The sequence below is a fragment of the Phragmites australis genome, chromosome 4, assembly GCF_958298935.1.
Source record: "Phragmites australis chromosome 4, lpPhrAust1.1, whole genome shotgun sequence".
Classification (NCBI taxonomy): domain Eukaryota; kingdom Viridiplantae; phylum Streptophyta; class Magnoliopsida; order Poales; family Poaceae; genus Phragmites; species Phragmites australis.
Genome location: NC_084924.1, coordinates 7,029,120 through 7,050,424, shown reverse-complemented (window position 1 = coordinate 7,050,424; position 21,305 = coordinate 7,029,120). Strand labels below are relative to the sequence as shown.

The window sequence follows — 21,305 nt, the reverse complement described above, 5'->3', positions numbered from 1 at the left end:
CGCAACACGCTGAATATTCTGCATCTTCTTCAGGTGTCGGCTAAGACCAACGAGTAGTTAAAAACTTGGCTAGCAATTATACCATCGGCACGACCGATAAACTATGAGTAGGCTAACAGCACAACAAGACTAGTCAACAAACGCCTGAACTGTTCAAGTTGAGGGTCAGCCAGGCAAGCACTGACCGTCAGGTGCAGCTCGCCGGCGACGACCACGATCTACGCAGGCGAGAGAACTAACGCAGATGCCATGTCAACCCAACGTTCTCTTCAGTTTCTAAACAGCAAACTCCTGCACACATCAACACGGTCTCATACGCTACCACCAAACTCACAGCAGGGACCGTGAAATAATGAAATGAACATCCTTCAAGGACAGCACACAGTGACACGCTTTATTTCAGGTGTTTCCACCATCACATGGTCTCAGCTCCCGAATCATGTCACACGAGCCGTGACGATATACACATCGAACAAGCGAGGAAAAAAAAAACACCTTGCGCAATTTAACATCATTGTCCATGGAACACACAGCCTATTTCGTCATCGTCATTGTCCCGAGCGTTATTAGACTTCAAAGGGGCGCACCGTCCTGAGCACCGCTGCAAGCGTGCGTCCTAGTAGCCCCCCTGGATGTAGTCGTTGAGCCGGTTCAGCTCCTCCCTGTGCTCGGTGACCACAGCGCGGACGACGTCACCGATGGAGACCATCCCCAGCATCCCTGTGTCGTCGATCACCGGGATGTGTCTGATACGATTCTCTGCACATAGAGACCGGCACGACCCGTCATGGTCAATTTCATCCCTTTCGAGAATCCTAGTGTTGCATAACAGAAGAAACAGAGCTTGGTTACCTGTCATCAGCTGCATTGCTTGCAGGGCTCTGGTATCAGGTTTCACCGTGATCAGCTTGTTCTGTCAGCATGATGCTTCATCAATTAAGTTTCTCGTCCAACTATCAGATTCTAGGTATTGTGCAAACAAAGACCATAATACGAGGGAGAGTACCTCTTCAGTCATGATGTCTCCAACTTTAGTTGACTTGGAAGATCGTCCCTGAACTATGATTTTCCGGAGATAATCTGAAAAGTCAAGTATCAGGTGTTAGTCACGTATCGTACAATGATGTTCTAGGACAATCTTGCTTATAAGCATGTCATCTTCATGCTCTGTTTCCTTACTGTAAGCTTGTAAGCATGGGTTCTATTCTCAAAAACACCGTGTCTGTAGTTTAATTGACTGCATACTGGTGCTAGCTGGTTACATTCATGTGCGTGATGCATAAGGGGAAATTAATACAATAAGACATTACATAAACGAAAAAGATCTCTGTGAGTGGTGTTGGTTGAAGTTGGGCAACTTGAAGATCATCCGAAAAGAATTTTACACTGATTTGTAATGGTATATAGGAGTATATTGGAGTTTGGGGGACGGTATAACTTGAAGACTGGAGTTTAGGGGGATGACAATAAATGGTTTGAGGTACACACTTTTCTTTTACCTCTGAACTCTCCAAGCACATGAAACTAAACCACCTTATCTAAATTTTTGGTAGAGAAGTCAATGTAACTACATCAGTTTTAGATATTTGACACTTGGCAATCATATTTTTGTACAATAAAACAAGCACCGCTATCTCAAGCACAAATAAGGAGTGGAGTAGATGGCTTAGTTAGGAGGGGCATTTTAAGAAAATATGCATCTGGAATAGTGATTCAAGTAATCAAGTATTGGTGAACTAAACTTTTGGTCAAGACACAAGAGTGTCAATTATTTGAAAACGGAGGTAGTAGTATATGATTCTAGAGCTTTCCATCAGTCACAAGCTTAAAGACCAATAAGGACACATAGTTCATTACCTCTCTCAGTAACAATGCCAGCTATTGATTTATCTTGTCCAGGTTTAAGGACCACCAGAGCTCCCACATTGTGTTGCGTCATCTGGAAAAAGGGTTTTATCATTCAAGGCATAAGCATTGCCTGCATAGAACTAATATGACCATCATAAAACACATACCGATTTGACAGCATCGTAGACGCTGTCCTCTGTGGTGCACCAGAGCCAAGATCCATCAGCACCCTTCCCTTTAGACTTCAAAACATCTGCAACAGTGGTGGTTTCAAATCCACTCTCCTCTAGGCTAGCAGAAGAAACTGACATGAAGCGCGAAAACGCAGCAGGTAGCATAGCTGGTTTCGGAGCACTGATGTGCCGTAGAACAGCAGATTTAAGCACATTGCCATGTGACCCAATGGCTTGCATTGCTCGTTGCATTTTCTTCTGTGTCAGATCATACAACAAAAGAAACAATCAGATTTAAGTGCTCGAACTTTGAAGAGCACTAAAGCAATACCTGGGATACAGGATGTCAGCATAGAGTCCACAAAAACCAAAAAAAATCAGTCCCAAAAATTATTAAACAATACCTTGAGTTGGTTTTCAATAATACTAGCTCTCGTACAAATGGAAAGGCTATTTAAGAAGCTAGAAATGATTAAAACATTGAAAATAAGCAAAGACATATGGAAAGAATGGTGCTTCTCACAATTACCTGGTCCATGAGATACGACACAAGTGTTGCTGTGTTGCATAGTAAAAGAAACAGAAACTGGGAGATACTAACTTAGCATCCAATCTTAAAGTAAGCTTTTATCAACATCCATCATCAAGGAGCAAAGCAGGCAGTTTGTATCAAGCAGTTGACTTTTCAGAACTAGGGCAAGTACTTGAGTACAAAGCAAAAAACACAGACCAGGGTAATCATGGAAGATTACTTACTTAATCTAAACAATGAGGTGAGGTTGGCTAGAGATAATAAGGATGTTGCCATACAACACAAAGAGACAGCTCATGACCACGCGGTGGTTACAAAAGAGAATTGGAAAGGAAGCAATAAGAATGATTGGATAAGTGTAAGCATTTCATCAATAATGTAGTCATTGTGCTATTCCACATAAACAAACAAATCCTATCTCAATCCTACTGAGGACACAATACCAAACGAGAGCTAGTTTTCAAAGTGCTGTTGCGATGAAAAGGATGTCCAACTTATCATTTTGTACTCTGACCAGTAAAAGATAACGGAGGAAGAAAGCAATTTTACACACAAAAATAAGCCGTTTAATGGCCACTACAGAATCAAATAATCCAGCTCGCTAAAGACATGACAATATGCCATATTCTACCTATAAATCAGCATCCACGTTGACATCTTCCCCCTTTTTTTCGGCGGAATCCGCTACCAATATATTCAGCCTACTTGATAAAAGGTTGTAAGAGTAACATAATTATACACTCTTGGCAGGCCTGATGATTCTGAGACTCCATCCCACGAACTGATTTTAATAAATAGCATGGACTACGGACCAATGAGGAATTACCAACACAAAGAGAATCCAACTAATGCCGTCTCCACTCAGGAAATTAAACTCCGCTCATTCACTCAACTGCCCATGACATTCGATTCGGTTTTATCAGATCACCGCAGATGCGAGAATAAAACGAACAAACGAATCATTAACTGTAAAACTGGAGAGTCACACCTGTCCCTGAGGAATTATGGTACCAAGGAGAGCTTTTCTTCTAACTTCAATAACTGAAAGGAAGGCTCAGCAAAGCCCTGACGAACAAAATACTGAAATCTCAAAGAGAGAATAACGAAATATTGGAAGAAAAAAAGAAGGAAAACTCGTGCACCGCTCTCAGGGACTGTCATGACAAACACAGTCTCTATCTAGCGCAGGAGAAAGAAAAAAATCAAGCGGTCCAAGCGCATCAGTAACGATACCAAACGGAAAGGATTAATACGCTGCCCCAGCTAGTACCCAAACAAACAGACAACGAAAAGAGGAGAGAAGGAGCTGATCAAGAAATGGGCAGCCAGATAGAAATCAAGCAAGTATGCTCTTCAATCTTCTTGGTTCTTTTTTTTTTTTTTCAAAAACAGATTTCTTTATCGTTACTACTGTTACCTGTTTTCCTCACCTAAAACCCATTTCCTTTTGCTGCCTAGCAGGCGAGCAGAGCAGTTCACATTTCTTCAGGCATGAAGGTGAAACAGACCAGCTCGCGTAGAAATCAAGAAAAAGTACGATCTTTTCCGAAACATCGAGAGAAAGAACACCGTAACCGTACAGCTAGCTTCATCAAACCCCTCTGCTTAATCCAAGAAAGCAAAGCAACACTTCGAAACATCACGCCTCTAGATCATCCAGTTCGAGGTGCAAGAATGGAGTGCTACCGAGTACCGATCCACGCAGCTGTACGTAAGCAAGGAGAGGAGGCTGCTTTACCTGCGATGCGAGAGGGAGAGCCGAGTTCCGGAAGGGAGGAAGAGTTGGGTGACTGGAGTGGGGGTGGGAGGAAGATGAGGACACTTGTTACCCTGGGAGGCGAGGGTGGTGGTGCCGAGCGCTAATTAAAGTGACATCTCTATCTTCCCTGCGGGTGGGGTGGTGAAGTCATGTGCCGTCGGTCTTATCCACATAGGCCTGTCTGCTCTTTTTCTTTCATTTCTTTTTAGTGCGAGTTGGAGGGGATGAATGCACAACTCTCTTCACAATAGTTATTATGCCTTGTTTGTTTGGGTCTGTCAGTTTTTGGAGCAGAAACTAGAAATCTAAATAAACATCACGCTTCATGTCAAAAGGTCACAATTTTTACAGAATCAGCTTTTAGAAAAAAAAAACAATATATTCAAGGTCAGAATTAGAATCAGTTTTTAGAAAAAAACTTGTTTTTGGGTGATGGATGGCCTTTTCTTTTCCTAAATATTGTCCTAACGAGATAGAGAGCATAATGTAGGGTTTTCCCCTAAACCCTACGGACCCGACCGTTTTCAATTGTATTGTGACAACTTAAGTTTGTGAGTAAACTCAGTTACTTCGGACTAGCATAGAAATAGTAGAGTTTCAACACCAACCCGATGGAATCAGGCCTAATTTGTGACCATCCAAACAACCCTCTATTGTGTACAAATTTGCCAAAGAACATGAAATAGGGACAATTCAACTTCAGCAACAAATCTTGTACCGAATATCAAAATTCAACTTTCTCAACCAACCATGCTTCGCTCATGCACCAAACTATACAAGAGATTACTCTCGCAATAGCCCTCACCAATTCCCAAAATGAATAACCCACATCAACTCGCCAATCAATGAATCCCGGTACTTAGATGCAAATTAATTAATCTAATCTAAAAGTATCATATCATTTAGAAAACTAATAGTATTAATTGAATTAAAAATGGTTAGTGGGTACTTATCCGGTACAAGTAGTACTGTTGTAACAATGATTGCAAGCGACAAAATAAGAGGGGTAGCAACAGCACTGGGTTTGGATCGAAAGTAAATTTTATAGTATTTTTTTTACTAAAGACTTTTTTATATGATGATATGTATTTATTTTTTTTCCTATTTGTAATTTAATTATTAGGAGCAAATTTTATAGTATTTTTTTTACTAAAGACTTTTTTTATGATGATACATATTTATTTTTTCCTATTTTTAATTTAATTATTAGAAATAAATTTTATAGTATCTTTTTTACTAAAGACTTTTTTATGATTATATGTATTTATTTTTTTCTATTTTTAATTTAATTATTAGATTATATTATAGATGGTATAGATAGAATCTTATATTTTTAGACAGAATCTATATAAATTAGTTCTGTCGACTCGTCTCCGTCACCGTCACGGACGCACGTAAACAAAAGACGCGTCGCCATCCCGATGCCTCGGCGGCTCGGGAGGAGGGGAAGAACCGGCCCTGTCTCGTGGTGGAGCCACGGCAGGACGGGGATGGGAGGGCAAAGGCGACGTGTGACCCTGACGCCAACGTTTTAACCGGTCCTGCCTGACTCGTGAGCCCTGACCCTGAATGAAATGAAATTTTATCCGCTCCTGGCTGCCTGTTTGCCTGCCGCTGTTGCACTCTGGTGTTGAGAATATCTTGTGGCCACCGGCGGCCGGATTGGATTGGGCGGGCCTTGTCTCCACGGATTCCCTGGGATTGCTGGCTTGCTGTATGCCTGTATCTTTGCGCTAGAGCCAAGCTCGTCCATCTTCCAGTCTTCACTCTCGATCGGCCTGTTCTGATCCGACCCCTGCGCAAGCGTGCAATGTTGACGTCTTACCGCGAATCGGCGAATGGAAGGAGTGGACTGCGTTTTCACTGCGGTGGAATCACGGGTGACGTGTCAAGTGAGTTTCCACGCTCAGTGGATTCCTAAATCCTAACCCGATGCCAAAGGTTTTCATTTTACGGCACAGAGTCACGGCAGGAATTTCAATTTCGTTTTACAATTCTTTTCTTTCACCAGTGAAAATAACTGAAATTCGGTTATTTGTGAAGCCATGAGTCGTGTATGTTAGTAAAAGAAATTTTCGAAATTAGATATTTCGTTCTTTTCAAAAATCCCAAAATCTTCGCAAAATTTCACCAAAAATTTGTAGAAATCACGGTGACCCGTTGGCCTCAGCTCACCACTAGGCTAGGCTAATCTCCCGTGACACCACCCACCCGCACGCTTCCGCCAGCGACGCTCCGCACCGAACCGTACGCGATCGTCGTGGTGGCACCGCCGGGCGTGGCAGCGCGCGAGCGCGGTACCGAGCCGTAGGCCGCGCGGTGTTCGAGCTGGTAGCAGCGCACCCGTGCCGTGCGTGCCTGCCCCGAGCCGGCCCGGGACCGCGCTAGCATTAGCCGCGAGGCGCACGGCGCCACGGCGTGCGCGGGCGCTGGGCGGTGGCAACGCGCGCGGCGGTGCGACGGCGGGGGCGGCACGGGGCCCCTGTTGCCGACCTGCCGTGCGCAAAACAGTTGGCGCCTAGGCTCAGGGTTGCGCCGTCCCACGCTTCCACTCCGCCATCAACGTGGGCACGAAAGCTGAAGAGTAGTCATTGCTATTATTATCTGAACCCGCAGCAAATCGCACACGGTATGTGTACATTGTGCTGGTGCTAACTTTAGGGTCCCCCGCACACAGCAGCCGCATCATTTTCTTTAGACTTTAGAGTTCATAATGAACCAACCGTACAGATACAGTAAACTCAGGCCCCATTTGAGATTTTTTTTAAAGGACAATCGAGCATCTTTTTGGTTGGCAACAAACAGAGGGGGCAAAAATCAAAATCCTTTGTCACCATGACGAGGGAGCCCACAGTAAGCCGATGAGCTAATGCAAAAGCCAGCAGCCCAGCACACAGAATGGCAGAAATGAAAGTGCTAGTAAACAGACCACCACATCAAATGCTGGTAACCAGCGCATCAAAAGGATAACGACTCTTTGTCCAGTCTAAACACTAGGGGTCAAGTAAGCCCTGCACTCGATCGCATCGTATGCGCTATGTCATTTTCAGTGGCCAAACGGGACACAATCCGTTCTGTCGCGTTCCAAGTTCCCACACCTCATCATTTATATCACCTAAAAACTGAGGTTGTTTTCCCGGTACACGCAACCCAGGATCCAAAGCCTCCACCGGTTTTGCTACAATCCAGGAGTACGCAACATTATTGCCACATTGTAGGCCCCACATATATTTATTTTCCTGCCGTAATAATCCTACAAGTGCACGGTGTTACACATATTGGTCCTAGAAATTTTGAATGCATAGACAAGACTGCCATCATCCAGGAAATGAGCACATGATTATTGCACTTGCACAGTTGAAATTAATGTGCTGAAATATCAGGTATAATGCAACATGCCTACGCATTTTCATTTTTAGCACCTTTAGTAGAACGACATTTCGGCTATGGCAGTGCAATTTTTGCAAGATAGTTGCGACAGATTTCCTCTCACCAGAAAATATAACATCTTCTAGGAAATCCCTGAGGATGAGTATTATCTAAATGAACTACATTTCGATACACTTTTCCACAAAAAAAATGATGTTACACATTTAGGGGATAACGACTGAAGATATTCCAAAGAATTATCTCCTGCTAACAATTAAAATCCCTGAGGATGAGGATCTATCATCTTCTAGAAAATCTTGGTCGCCTTCTGCTACCAAGAGAAGCTCCACTCTCCATGTTCATTCTTTTCTCGTCTTCATCTTCACTAGACTCATCAGATCTCCACCTTGACCCACCTTTGCCGGCTGCTGCTTCATCAAGTGAAGATTTTTTGCTAAAGCTACAGAATAAAATCATGGTTAGTTGTTTTAAAACATTTCATTCACCATATCATAACAATTCCACAATGATAACTGGATCCAGTTGAAGGTTATAGTAAACCATAAGAGAAGGGCAAGGTGCCATTAATGACAGCCATACCTGCTGGGGACAACATCCAATAATACTGCTGTTAAAAATAGAATTCTATCTTGAGCTGAGTTAGGGCACCTATGGACGATTTACATCAATTCAGGTCAAGTTTCATAATATTTTTCACCGTTAACATAATTGTTCTATAATAAGGCCAACAAATTGTTGGTTCCCTGCAAAATTTCCGGTATCCAGCTTCTTTGCAATTGGCTTCGTTAATAATGGACTAGCAGGTACGGAGGCATCGCAACTGGCCACAGTGAGTTATCTCCGCGATAGTTGCAACTGGCCAGAAGTTCTAAACAAAATTTTAGTATTTAAAAATTGATTAGTAAAAAAGATGGGCGATATATCAGCCAGTTTCCCCGTGTCAGCTTCAAAATTTATGCAGGAATTACACCCCAGTCCAGTATCAGTTACTCAAAACCCACAAATTTTCTTCTAAATAATATTAGACTTAGACCTCGGAAGTTAAGTTTCAACTAACTAGTACCATCAACAACCACAATAAAACATAATGCCAGAGACCACATTACAGAATCACAATTACCTCAAGATGTTCTCCTTAGATGATACTCCGGTTTTATGGATATGATCCTCATGAAAACCAGCATTCTCAGATACCTTGGAGAGGCCATTTTGACCAACACCAGTTCCACTTAAGATGAAGGGCTTCCCAGCACGTGAACCAAAGTGAAACTCTCCTTTTCCAACAGACTCTTTTCCTTGAAAAAAATTGGTTTTGTTAACCTCAGTCTTCAACAAACTTGTTTGGCAGTCTTTCATAGGTGTATCACCAGAACTGAAGCTGAAATATGGACGTGAATCATGATCAGCAGGTTTAGTTCCATTTCTAAAACCTGACTCTCCTTTTATAGAACTGAGTTCTTTAGCCCCCCTTAAAAATGGACTCTCACCATTCTGGCCCACAGAGGGGAATATACCCCCTGCGGTCGATCTCATATTGGATGTAGGTGTCCCCTGGGGAACTGCTCTGGATTGTAGAATAGATGGAACCTTTCTGCCAAACTCTGAACGGACACTACTTAGCAGGCCACCAGAATCAGTCAATGCATTGATATCTTTTGAGTGGAGGCTGGACTTCCTTTGAGGAACAGGGGGAAAAGATGAGCTCAACTCCATGGCAAGATTTTGTGATTTGACCACATGACTAACTGGAGAAGACATTTGAGCAGTTCGACCAAATTGACTTTGTTCTCCACTGTTGATAGCGTTCACATTCTCCCTCTGGACCTCAGGTAGCATCTCAAGGCATTTAGCCTGTACAAACAAGTAAAAAAAATATCAAAGTGTTGCACAAACATATCTCAAATGAATTATGGAGTGGAGCAGATTTGTTGTTGGAGAAAACAGGTGTTATGAGTGGTATTAGGAAAGGAAAGTTGAATAAGAAAGTTGGATTCGGTTTAGGAAAGATTAAGATAAAGTTAGAAGTCGGATTAGATATGTTAGCATAGTTAAACTCGGCTAGGAGAAGTAGAGTCAGTAGATGGAAAGAGATAAGTTGTAATCAGGGAGGACTCGAGATGAAGTCTGTTTAGGCCTCGAGTCCTAGTAAGTTTAGAGTCGGCCAAGCTCTGGATATAAAGAGTAGCCCCACCCCCTTTTCGGGATCAATCAAGCAAACAAGAAGAATTAATCTAGTCTCCTCTAATATTTTAAGTCCCTCTCATCTATAGTCTAATCTCTCATCCCTAGCAGCTAACGCCGTCCGGCTATCCTCCCGACGGATGTTTATCCCCGTTATGATCTTAGGATCATAACAACAGGCTTGTTCCACTGGCCCATAAAGAGAGTGTACAGTTTATTAGTTGCAGTATATCATGTTTCGAGATTCATGCAATGACCTGAACTCCAAAAACTCATAATTATAGTTAATAGACAAGGCAGGACAGTTTGACATTTCAAAACTAAAAAGGGGAAAGGCAAAGAAAAATTGAAGGCAAGGTTCAAGGGAGTCTGTCAACATATAACATGGGAAATGATTAATGGGCACACTATTCCAAAGAAAGGTGATGAATCTATAAGAACCTAACTAATAACTTGAACATTAATCACTAGCAATGATTAGCCTTGACAGGGAGCTTAGAACTTAAAATGGCCGTAAGCTTAAAATCCTCAAATAGAGTGCTATCCTAGTTTTCTCAGATATGTTTTTGTCCACTGTGCCAACAAACTCAAACCTCTCTTTCCACTAAGATGCTCAGCTAGTTCACTTATGAGGGTGGGAAGAAACCAGTAAGTAATTAAGGAACTGGTATTCCCCTGTGTACTAGCAGAAGTCGTTGTAATACGGTAACTGTGTACTAGCAAAAGTCATTATAATTTGGTAACAATGTCTAATGGGGTTGTATTTGGAAGTGATCACAAATGCTGTGATGTTTTAGTAAAAGCATTGTATTATTATGTTCACAATTAAGATAATTTGTTTTAACATCTCAGCAGCAAAATTGTATATCTGCTAACTGTTATTTGTTTCACAACCAAAGATTTTTTTTTTAAAAAAAAGGAGAAAATGTTTTGGAATGCTTCCTAATATCTAGTGTCAATATATTCTGATTACATTATGAAGAGAACAAAATACAAGTCAATGCACTGACAAAACAAAACATAACAAGTAGACATGCATAATGAAGCAGAAGTATGAAAGTATAGTACTTACAACTAATCTTTCCCTCCATTGAGCAATTGTTCTGATCTTTGATGCAATCTCTTCAGTAGCAGTTTCCAATTTCTTTTGCTCAAATCTCTGAAGACTACGATCAACTTCATATGCCTCCAAATATCGATGACGCTAACAGAACAGGCAAATAAAGAGAAATCCTAAGCTATTTATGTTCCAGCAAGTCTCCTTGGTGAAAAAGAAGGCCGCCAATAGAGGAAAAGATTGAAATGAATATTTTTTTTAAACCTCTAACCAAATGTAGGTTGCTTTAAAATTTAAAATTTAAGTACAGAATGGGTCATCACGAAGCATGATAACAAATTATGAAAACTTATATGAGGTAGGAAAAGTCTTGCGCAAACAGAGATATATCGAGGAAGGAAATCCTCTTTAGCACGTCTTCTAACAGCACCATAAGATGCAACTATTGAATTTTTTGCTCAGTGTATTACTTGAATTTTGAATATGCATGGTGTTTCTACATGTACAAATTAGTAAGCATCGTTTGTATGCCCTAGATTTATATAGATTAATCATATACAGAAGTATTCTGTATGCATGAAAAAAATGCTACAGCAGCTAGGCTTTACTGCTTTGAATTCTAACTGTTAATCATATACAGGAGTATCCTGTCCTAGATTTCAGTGTCTGAAAGATGTGCATATCACATGAAACAAAATGGAGTTAATCAGTAAGTAGATGAGAAATGATGAGTCCGATAATTCCATGACACCAGGAGTCCAGGATATCCTAAAAGTTAGTTTCATTTAAAAAATTCCTGAGCACCACTTAATCTGGTGTTCATGAATAGAAAAATGCAAGAATATAGAATATTTACCCGAAGGTAGAAAACAACAAGCAGACTACCACATGGCTCCGTGGGCATCTCACGAGCAGAATCGAAGAGGGACTTGTGAAGATGTTTCTCTTCCTCAGAATTCCAAGGCAGATCAATCATTTTATTAACATAATTTCTCTCAATGCAGATATTGCAAAACTCGGTCATCATCACCTCGACATGATAAATCCAAGAGCTTCTGAGTGCATCCTCAACATGTGTCATATCTGCTGATCTTTGCTCTTTTATCCTAGAGCAGTAGTTCCTATGACACATAAATGCTTCTGTTAGATGGCCATATTCAAGTCTTACCCGGACTGCAGTCACTGCCTCACTAAGAGATGCCATGACATCTTTTTCAATGTTTGCTGTAGCAGAGAAGCTATCACGCCCTGAGCACTTTAGCACAACCAGTGCCATATCAGGTCTGTGACGTTCCAGAAGAACTTGTGCTATCTTTGGATGTGTTTCCTTGCTAGAGATCTTGGGAAGGAGCGAACATGCCTCCTGTACAGAAAGTAGAGGTGCATCACAAATGTAAGATAACCAAGACAAGGTAAATGAAAAAATAAGTGAATAAGCAGGAGTGTGTTTAGATATACAAATAAGACTCGAGCTCTGAAGTCAACAGTACCATGAATGGGAAAAGGAGAGACTCCAGTAGGTTTTGGAAACAAATCATTGTTCTACAACAACACACAACAACACGTAACACAAACTACAAATACAACACAAATGTGTTCGGGTAAGTGCAGGCAGCAGTTAAAAGCATTGCAACACAAGTACACAATACTCCTGTGATCTCTCCAGTTGCTGTGCTCATTAAGTACCATGAAAAAAAATTGTAATAGAATTGTTAAATTAATTCACAATTCTAATATGTATTCATTTTGGGTTATAGTAGCAGTTGCAAGAATACATATAGTAAAATTCATCTAGTCTGATGTTTGGTCATAGAAGCCAACTATGTTGATCAAAGGATTAGAGTCCAAAAGTGGGTGCAACATTGTAAAAGTGGGGAAACCATTAAAGCAGCACATACGCATATAGAGAAAACAGACGCCTGGATGGCTAGATATATGCTAAAGTGGCACTGTGTCAGCTGAACTACTGGGAAAATTGTAACAGCGTATCTTTAGTTGCACACTTGCGCTTTCAACAAAAAATATCAATATCATTATACAGACATGTCTAATGGTTCTAATGCAGCCCAATCATCCCAAGTAGTGTTTTCACCAAAAAAAAAATCTGAGTTCCAGAAATACTAATACATTTAAAATTAGCCCATGAAAGCGGTACAATGTGACCTTAGAAACTATAATTTGAACAGCTTTGGACAAAAAATGAAAAGGCAGATGATTTATAAAGTGCTAAGTGATATGTTTATATGTCCACAAAAGTGATGCAAAAGATAGTTGGGAGCAGCTACAGCATTTACATCAATCAGAACTTTGCACGATATGTATGTCATATCAAATTTCAATGCCCAGCAAAAAAACAGGTAAGGGGCAGTTACCTCCAAAGCCTGTGAAGAATGATCATCTAGAAGACAAAATACAAGGCATTCAAGCAATGTTCTACTAGGAATCCCAAAGGTAGCAGCAAAATCGTCCACCAGATACCTCCATTCTGAATCTGGTCTAGTCCAATGACGATCAAATAGATAATACAATAACTGAAAAATGTCAAGGAAATTGAAAGGAAGGAACATGCTTGTGAGGGACAATGTATATATTTTGGATAACAATCAGATAACAAAGCTAAAGGATACAATTGCTTGCTTTGCAATCACCATGTCAGATACTCCATGTAGAAAGAGCACATCAACTGCCTCACGTAAGTTTTTAAACGGGTATCGATTTACGCTAAACTGATCGGTTGTAATTGTGGAACAGAACATAGAGGATGATTGTTCATTCTGCAAGCATGTAATTGACACTTCTTCCTCATTATCCCTATAACTTTGTTCAATCCCAAGGTTTTGCAGTGCCTGCTCAATGAACAGTGTACAGCGATTGGCTTCATTGTAACATGCCGATTCATCAGGAAATTCAGGCCATTGTCTTTGTTTTGCAGATGCCTTTCTTTTAATCATGTCAGAGCTCCACGATGTAAAATCAGCGTACCGTGAGCAAATTTCCTCAAGAAATCTATGCCTGATGCACCATATCATGGCCTCCAAATGCTGTAAAAAAACTCCAATGAGTACTTCAATGAGAAATAATGATTGTTAAAAAATATCTGATTACTTCTCCTTTTAAGCATTTCAGTGAGCAACAAGCGATGGGAGATATACATGCCAACAGATAAAGACTATTTCAAGATTGGATTTTCTTGAGAAATTGTGTACACCCATAGTGTAGAACTCTGATATGGGGAAAGAGGAATGAACATAGGTCATCACTTATTAGAGGGACATTTAAAATATAGGATTATATATCAAGTAAAATAATACTAAGAATTCAACTAAAACGATTGTTGATGTCGCTGCCACCTTAAACAGGTACATTCGGAACTATCTTGCATCACATACTCAAAGGAACTAATGGTACAGTGCTATTCTACAGCCTTATGCCATAATGCTACATCATTCGCAAGCATCAGAGTGTAATAAAGGACATGGCTTCATAACAATAAAAGTGCTCTAGAATATACTAATTACTAACATGGACTCAACATTATACCTAGACCAGCCAAGTCGGTACTTGTCCAGGATCAGGATAAAAAGAAAAGGCAAAAGAAAGATAAATAGGTGTTGCCCTCACGTGTGCGTGGCTCTGTGAATTACAGTGTTGCATGACCTTAAGTATCTCATGCATCTCGAAACAAAGTTATCCAATGAATAGTCATCCCCTGATAGACTCATTTATAGCAATTTCAGTAATGCATGAACAAATTGTAGTACCTAGACTAGTTCATTATTTAGTTGCTAGCAGTGGTCTAAAATCCCTAGCAGCAATGAAGTTACAATACAAGACCTGCTTTGCCTTCAATGTCTTCTCAATGAGTTGATGTAGGTCATTAACATGAGCCGAAACTGCTTCGGTGAAAGATGCGATCATAACTTCAAGCACACTGGAAATTCCTGCCAACTGCCCTGCAAACTTTTGCAGTTGGGATAACTTAGACTTCATCATTTCTGATCCAGATCTATCTAAGCTACTGTTAAGGTTTTACTTGACAGATTAACAGTACCTCTCCCTCAATATGCATGGCCGTGCATGCATGAAGGGCGAAACACTAGTAAAAAGATAAAGTATGCAACTGGATCTAGAAACAATCGAACATTGTTGGATACAAATCATGCCAATCTCAGAAATGAGAGCATTAACAGCCCTCTTGCACCAGTCCTTGATGACCACCTCATCCAAAAGAAAAGCCAGAAGTGGATCACTTGACACGGCGTTCTCATCCAAACAAACGTCAGTGATATCTGATCTAAATGTTAAGGAAACAACAGAAAAGAAGCTGTGCTATATAGAAACGCAAAAGCAAATTCCTGAAGAGGATACAGTGGCAAACCAAAGAAGTCAGATTGTTCTGGAGCGCAACATCAAACAAGGAATGCAGCCGCTGGACATCCATGTTAACAGGATTGCCGCGGTCTTCCTTTTCCTGAAACCTTTCATCGTGCTGCTTAGATATAAGGCCTGCTTCCAGGCACTTGTAGTAAAGGCGTAGCCGGACCCTATTTCCATTGTCTGGTATTGGAGTTCTGCAAATTGGGCAGACGTCACATCTCTGGCTGCACTCAGCACATAACGAGGCATGGCCACATGAGTTAAGCACATGATGCACATAGCGGCCACAGCTACTCAAGTCTCTAGTTGCACGGCAGTGCTCAATTCTGGCCTCCTTGCATAGCTCAATGAGATCAATGGATGCCAGCTGCTCCAAAGCATTCTGCCAACAAAAAACCCTTTTTCAGCAACACGGCACAACATTTTACTGCATACAGGGGCACTTTGATTTAGAAAGACGCATGGGGCTCACTTATAAGACAAATATAAAGAAACAGAACTTGATATTTCTTAGCCACTTAGTCAACTGCCTCACTGCAAATTATATTACTAGATGATCATCATGAGAATTGTAAAAAGGAGAAAACGAAATGCTGCAGCCACATGTGTCTTGTGTTGCCATTTATGTGGGGTTGATGAGTAAGGGGCAGGGTGGGTTTATGTCTTGCTTGCAAAGCAGAAACGATCCCCACTTGAAATAGCTCCCCTAAAATCTGAAAGAAAATCCATTCTCCGTATGAAAATTTCATTCAGAAATCCAGCATGGTAGTGACTAGTGAGTGTATCTTAACATTTCAGACACCCTAAAGTAATTCTGCTGTGGTCATCAGAACTAAACTAATTAAATTAATGCTGTACTCTTTCCATGGTGAAGACAGCATTTTTATTCTCAACCAACTGACCACCCTAAAATGTGTTGAAATAAACCCCGAGCTTCTTGCAGCGAGCAAGCAGCTTAAGGCTGTATTAAATCTACACCACGCCACGAACTCGACAGTTCTAGGGTAACCTCAGCGATGCCAACAAACAGGCAGATTGTTGGTTGGCTTGACGCGCTCGTACCCAAATCCACAAGCGGGTAAACTATAGCACGGACCTGGACGACGGCGCTGCCGTACTTGGGAGGATGCCTCGGCGACGAAGGGAGCGCCTCCATCCGCGTCTCCGCGAAGCTTTCTCAGCGTCCGCTCCTACCGCATCAATACGCACGCCGCCCGCCCAAAACCCCAGCCCCACCGCGAAATCCACCGGACGATGAACCAAATCAGGGGGTGAAACGTGCAGAGCAGCTGCTGGGGATGCGAGGAGGGCGGTGGTGGCGACAGAGAGAGGGAGAAGACGAGCAGGAAGGCCGGCGGGCCGGCGGCGGGGACGAGATCGGCGCGGGGAGACAGAAACCCTACTGCAGTGTCGGAGGTGAGTAGGCGCTCCGCGAAATCTCAAAACGGTGCTATGGCCAGGCGTGGAGCCTTGGACGCAGGGACGAAAGTTTTATAATTTTGGGTTATTGGTCCACTGAAACTAATAAAAACTAAACATTCACTGTCACTTAATTAAGTTAAGAAATAATAATAATAAATCAAATGTCCACTAAAACTAAAAAAACTAAACATTAACTGTCACTTAATTAAGTTAAGAAAAAGTGAATAATAAATTAAAATTACTTATTGAGTACCTATTTACATTCTTATTTGGACTTAAAGTAGGAGTAATCTGAAAAGTAGGTAATTGAAAGTGTATCTAGTTCTTATGTGTGGTTTGGTAATTAATGATAATACATATTGACTAACAATGGTGGTAAATTTATTAGTAGATTGTTCTATAGATAATACATTGTGAGATATGCATGAGCTATAAGTAAATGGGGAGATTGAAAATGCATCAAGATAAATGAATTCTAGGTTATTTCATAGGAGATGCATAAGTGATGAATCATGAATTTACTGAGAAATACTATGAGAACAAAAGAAATGTATCGTTGTTATTGAGCTCTTATTGATGCTCACAAGGAGAATAAAAAGCTCAATAAGATTGACAATAAATTTGAAGACTAAGTTATTTATGGAGATCAATTAACTAAAGGTATGACATTGTCAATAGAGTTTTATGGACTAATTTGTGTACTATATGCTTAAGAATGAGTGGGGTTAGGTTCTATATAAAGATTGACAATATGCATGAAGGCTTAGTATCAATTGTGAAGGCTTAGTCTTTGAAAGTGCATCTAGGCCCCCTAAGTGAGTTTTGGCTTATTGATGACAAAACGATTAAGGAACTAATATGTTTATCGAAGTAATGAACATGTCTTAGTCTCAATTGTGAAGACTTATGACGGTTGACGCCCCTCGAAAAGAAAAGAGAAGCAATGAGTAGTACTCAATAAGATTTAAATTTTTCTATATTTGAAATTGAGTATAGGGTAGTCGTACTATTAAGAGGGTTGTATTTGTTTGTTGTTATAATGTCTCAATGCTCAAGATAACCTTTAGAACCAATAAGTTGAGAGACACACTCAGCCACGGACATCGGGAAGATAGACAGAAGTTTACTGGGCCCGGAGTCTCTGGTGTTCACCGGATACTCTGGTCCTCAGTATTTAGGCCAGAGTCTCCGAGACAGACTCCGCCAGAAGAGGCTCGGTTCCGAATTTCTATTTGTTCGGAGTGTTCAGTGTTCACCGGATACTCCGGTAGTCGGTGAGTTTTTAGGCCGAAGTCTCTAAGGGAGACTCCGCCAGAGGTCACTCAATTAAGCATTTATTTTTTGTTGGAAAAAGGCCGGAGTCTCCGGACTAGACCGGACATTCCGATAAGAAAAAATGTTTTTGCCGGAGTCTCCAAGGGCGACTCCGGCGAGGGTGGTCGGTTAGTATTTATTCTTTTATTAAAAAAGGACCGAAGTCTCCGGTGTTCACCAGATACTCCGGTACCTGGAGAAGTCGGAGAGTCCGGCAAGTCTCCGGACCTTATCTGTGTGGTAGCCTTGTCAGGGCCGAAGACTCCGATGTTCACCGGAGACTCCGGCAACTTAACAGAACCGTAACGGCTAGTTCTGACACGGTTTTGTGACCGTTCTGACGCCGTTTTGGATTTTAGGCCGGAGACTCCGGTGTTCACCGAATACTCCGGGGTAAGTGTGTCAGAACAGTAACGACTAGTTTTTTAGAGTGAGCTATATATAATTCCACACCCCCAAGCATTAATGGCTTGCTGTTGCTGCTGAGCTCCGCATTCACAAAGCCTTCCAAGAGCATTTAAAAGTCCTCCACTCTAGTGCTTAGTTTTGCGCCAATTTAGTGAGATTGTGTTTGGAGCGAAGTTGAGACACTTGAGCATTGAGTTCATCATCAAGCATTCGCTGTGATCATTTCTCTTGGAGCCTTGTGCTCCTAGACGGCAAGGCGTCGCCCATAGAGCACTCAATCTTTATGGAATGCTACGGAAAGTTTGTAATCGACATCAACTTGAGTAAGGAAATTCTAGTTTGATCTTTGTGATTGTTAGAAGAGGATAGAGTTGGAGAAGACCCAGCTCTTTGTGAGCTCCTCAATGGAGACGTAGACACTTCTTTGTGAGGTGGCAAAACTCCGAGATAATCCCTTGTCTCTTTATTTGTGCAATTTCATTTAATTGTGTAGCTTTGGTATTTTCCATACAATTAGTCTTAGTGATCATCTTGCTAGTGTCTATTGTTGTTTAAGCTTTGTGCTGTTAAGTAGATTTAGTATCACCTATAGACTCTAGCTGTTCTTGTTAATTCTTAGTTGTTCTCGAGCTCCTGTATAGACCGGAGACTCCAGACTAGACCGGATACTCCGGTCTGTTTAATCCGCTGATTAGTTTTAATTTTCAGAAAAACCTATTCACCCCCCTCTAGGCACTTTTAAGTACATTCAGTCTCCTCTCTTGTCCCCTTTCATTTGAGTTCTTGCTTAATATTTGTGCATTTTGCTCGATCTATTTGTTCGTGTGTATTTGATTGTAGGTTCTCTATGGATCTATTCGAAATCATCACTTGTAACACACGACATCACTTGGTTTGGGCTAGAACTCTTTAGGCGTACTTTAAATTCAGTTTTGAGCTCAGCTCTGTACAGACCTCGGATAATCCGGACTTACCCGGAGATTCCGTAACTACACAACCCGGAGTATCCGGATCAACCCGGAGTCTTCGATGAACAATGTTTCATGATTTTTCAATTAATGTTTTCTTGCATATCTTTTGCTAGAATTGAATAATTTTTGTCACTTTAGGATTGTAACTTTCATACTTATTTAAGGTGATTGTGCACTAGTTGAGCCTAACATATTTAGGGTTTTCACTTGTGAAAAATTCGTTAATTTATATTCTGCTGCAAGTTTAGGCCAACGATAAAAGGGGACGAATTTTTGTAAAAACACCTATTCATCCCCCTCTAGACGACATTATTTTCCTTTCAGTAATACCGTTGCGAAATGCAATCGCAAAATATAATTAAACTGAAAGCTCTGATTTTCTTTCTAAATTTTTCCTCGATTGTATCTAATAGTTTTGAAGGATGCAGCTACGGGACAAAATCTCTTTATGTGATAAAAAAAATTTGCTAAAAAAATATTTCCCTATTTTCTCTTTATGTTATTCTTTCTTTTCTTTAGCTATCATCTTCTTCTTTCTACATGGTTCTCTCTTGAAACAAATGAATGGTCATGCTAGGCTGGGCAAAGAAGACTAATGTGCCCCGCAATGCTCCTTTGATCTTGCCCCTTCCCTCACCACTCTATTGTAAAATTGGACAGAGTCAGCGAGCTCAACTTTGATGCCAAGGTAGAGGAGGTTGCTGACTAGGATGAAGCTACTCGTCGTCTCCCAAGAGATCATGAAAGTCGCCACTCCTTTCCCAGCTTCCTCAAAGCAAATTTTGAAATGTACGTAATATCGTCTAAAGGGGGGTGAATAGACATTTCTTGAAATTTAAAACTTCGCAGCGGATTACTAAATCCGGATACTCCGGGTCAATCTGGAGATTCCGGGTTATACAGAAACAGGATATTCCGGACTTATTCGGATAATCCGGATTATACAGGAAATTAAAACTTATGATTTTTTGAGTAAATCTAAATGAGTCTATAAGTTACCACAGATTCTAAGAGATACCTAAATATCTTATCATCAACAACCTGCAATCACACGCACATAAACAAGTAGATCGGGAAAATCCCCAAAAATTAACTAGAACAAGTAAATGTGCAATAAAGTAAGGAAGATAAGGATTTATTCCCGAAGTTCGACCACTTCACAAGGAAGTGCTTACGTCTCCGTTGAGGAGCTCACAAAGAGCTGAGTCTTTTCCAACTCTTTCCTCACCCAAGTGATCACAAAGATCAAGCTAGGATTCTTACTCAAATCAAGGAGGATAATACAAACTTCCTGGGACACTTCACAAGCTTGGGTGCTCTCCGGGTGACGCATTGCCATCTAGAAACTCAAAGCTCCAAGAGTAAAGAACACAAATCGGAAGCTTGGCGATGACCTCAAGTGCTCAAGAATGGATTTTTGCTCTCTAGCACTCAATTTCACTTTCCAAACCCTAACCTCCAAATCTTGCAAGAATTTAAGTTCTAGAGGAGTTAGGAGGGCTATTGAATGACTTTGAATGAGTTTGTCCACTAGTTGGTTCAGCGGCTATTGAAGAAGGAGGTGTGTGGTATTTATAGCCAACTTTTAAAAAAAAAACTAGCTATTACTGTGTATTTTGTATTAATCCGGAGTATCCGGGTCTACCCAGGGACTCCGGGTAACACATGGGCACGCAGGCATAAACACTGTCCAGAGTCTCTCCGAAGGATCCAAAAACACAAGAACCCGGAGTATCCAGGCCAACCTAGAGACTCCAGGTTAAGCACTTAAAGCCTACCCGATGCTCTCTCGTGAAGTCTCACTCGAAGACTCCAGCCACAAACCGGACCCGGAGACTCTCTGCCGGAGTTTCACTCAGAGGCTCCAACCACA

General features: G+C 41.1%; 2 protein-coding genes across 5 annotated transcripts; both read right to left on the bottom strand.

Moving 5' to 3' along the window:
* Positions 1 to 358: 358 nt before the first annotated feature.
* Positions 359 to 4,459, bottom strand: LOC133915498 (CBS domain-containing protein CBSX3, mitochondrial-like). Of its 4 annotated transcripts, none has more exons than XM_062358683.1 (7): positions 4,292 to 4,459; positions 3,542 to 3,618; positions 2,016 to 2,279; positions 1,858 to 1,939; positions 1,007 to 1,080; positions 853 to 913; positions 359 to 759 (listed from the first exon to the last, which is right to left on the bottom strand). In XM_062358683.1, the coding sequence occupies exons 3-7, from the start codon at positions 2,271 to 2,273 to the stop codon at positions 617 to 619; spliced, it is 618 nt and encodes a 205-aa protein (XP_062214667.1). In that variant the 5' UTR covers positions 2,274 to 2,279; positions 3,542 to 3,618; positions 4,292 to 4,459; the 3' UTR covers positions 359 to 616. The 4 variants fall into 4 exon arrangements, with proteins under 4 accessions (XP_062214667.1, XP_062214665.1, XP_062214668.1 ...); XM_062358681.1 differs by having other exon boundaries at positions 3,542 to 3,594; XM_062358684.1 differs by lacking the exon at positions 3,542 to 3,618 and having other exon boundaries at positions 2,016 to 2,276.
* Positions 4,460 to 7,770: 3,311 nt separating this feature from the next.
* Positions 7,771 to 16,795, bottom strand: LOC133915497 (E3 ubiquitin-protein ligase HOS1-like). Its single transcript, XM_062358679.1, has 10 exons — positions 16,414 to 16,795; positions 15,309 to 15,699; positions 15,095 to 15,229; positions 14,775 to 14,950; positions 13,568 to 13,981; positions 13,313 to 13,471; positions 11,797 to 12,303; positions 10,956 to 11,087; positions 8,823 to 9,553; positions 7,771 to 8,141 (listed from the first exon to the last, which is right to left on the bottom strand). Exons 1-10 carry the CDS (start codon positions 16,471 to 16,473, stop codon positions 7,982 to 7,984), a joined length of 2,865 nt encoding a protein of 954 aa, XP_062214663.1. The 5' UTR covers positions 16,474 to 16,795; the 3' UTR covers positions 7,771 to 7,981.
* Between the last annotated feature and the right edge of the window lie 4,510 nt (positions 16,796 to 21,305).

Coding starts and splice junctions, on each gene's coding strand:
- LOC133915498 (XM_062358683.1), bottom strand. CDS start 2,273: ATGCAACGAGCAATGCAAGCCATTGGGTCACATGGCAATGTGCTTAAA. Junction 1,940..2,015: donor TCTACGATGCTGTCAAATCG/GTATGTGTTTTA, acceptor CCCTTTTTCCAG/ATGACGCAACACAATGTGGG. Junction 1,081..1,857: donor TGGCATTGTTACTGAGAGAG/GTAATGAACTAT, acceptor TTGACTTTTCAG/ATTATCTCCGGAAAATCATA.
- LOC133915497 (XM_062358679.1), bottom strand. CDS start 16,473: ATGGAGGCGCTCCCTTCGTCGCCGAGGCATCCTCCCAAGTACGGCAGC. Junction 15,700..16,413: donor ACGGCAGCGCCGTCGTCCAG/GTCCGTGCTATA, acceptor TTTTGTTGGCAG/AATGCTTTGGAGCAGCTGGC. Junction 15,230..15,308: donor GACTTCTTTGGTTTGCCACT/GTATCCTCTTCA, acceptor CATTTAGATCAG/ATATCACTGACGTTTGTTTG.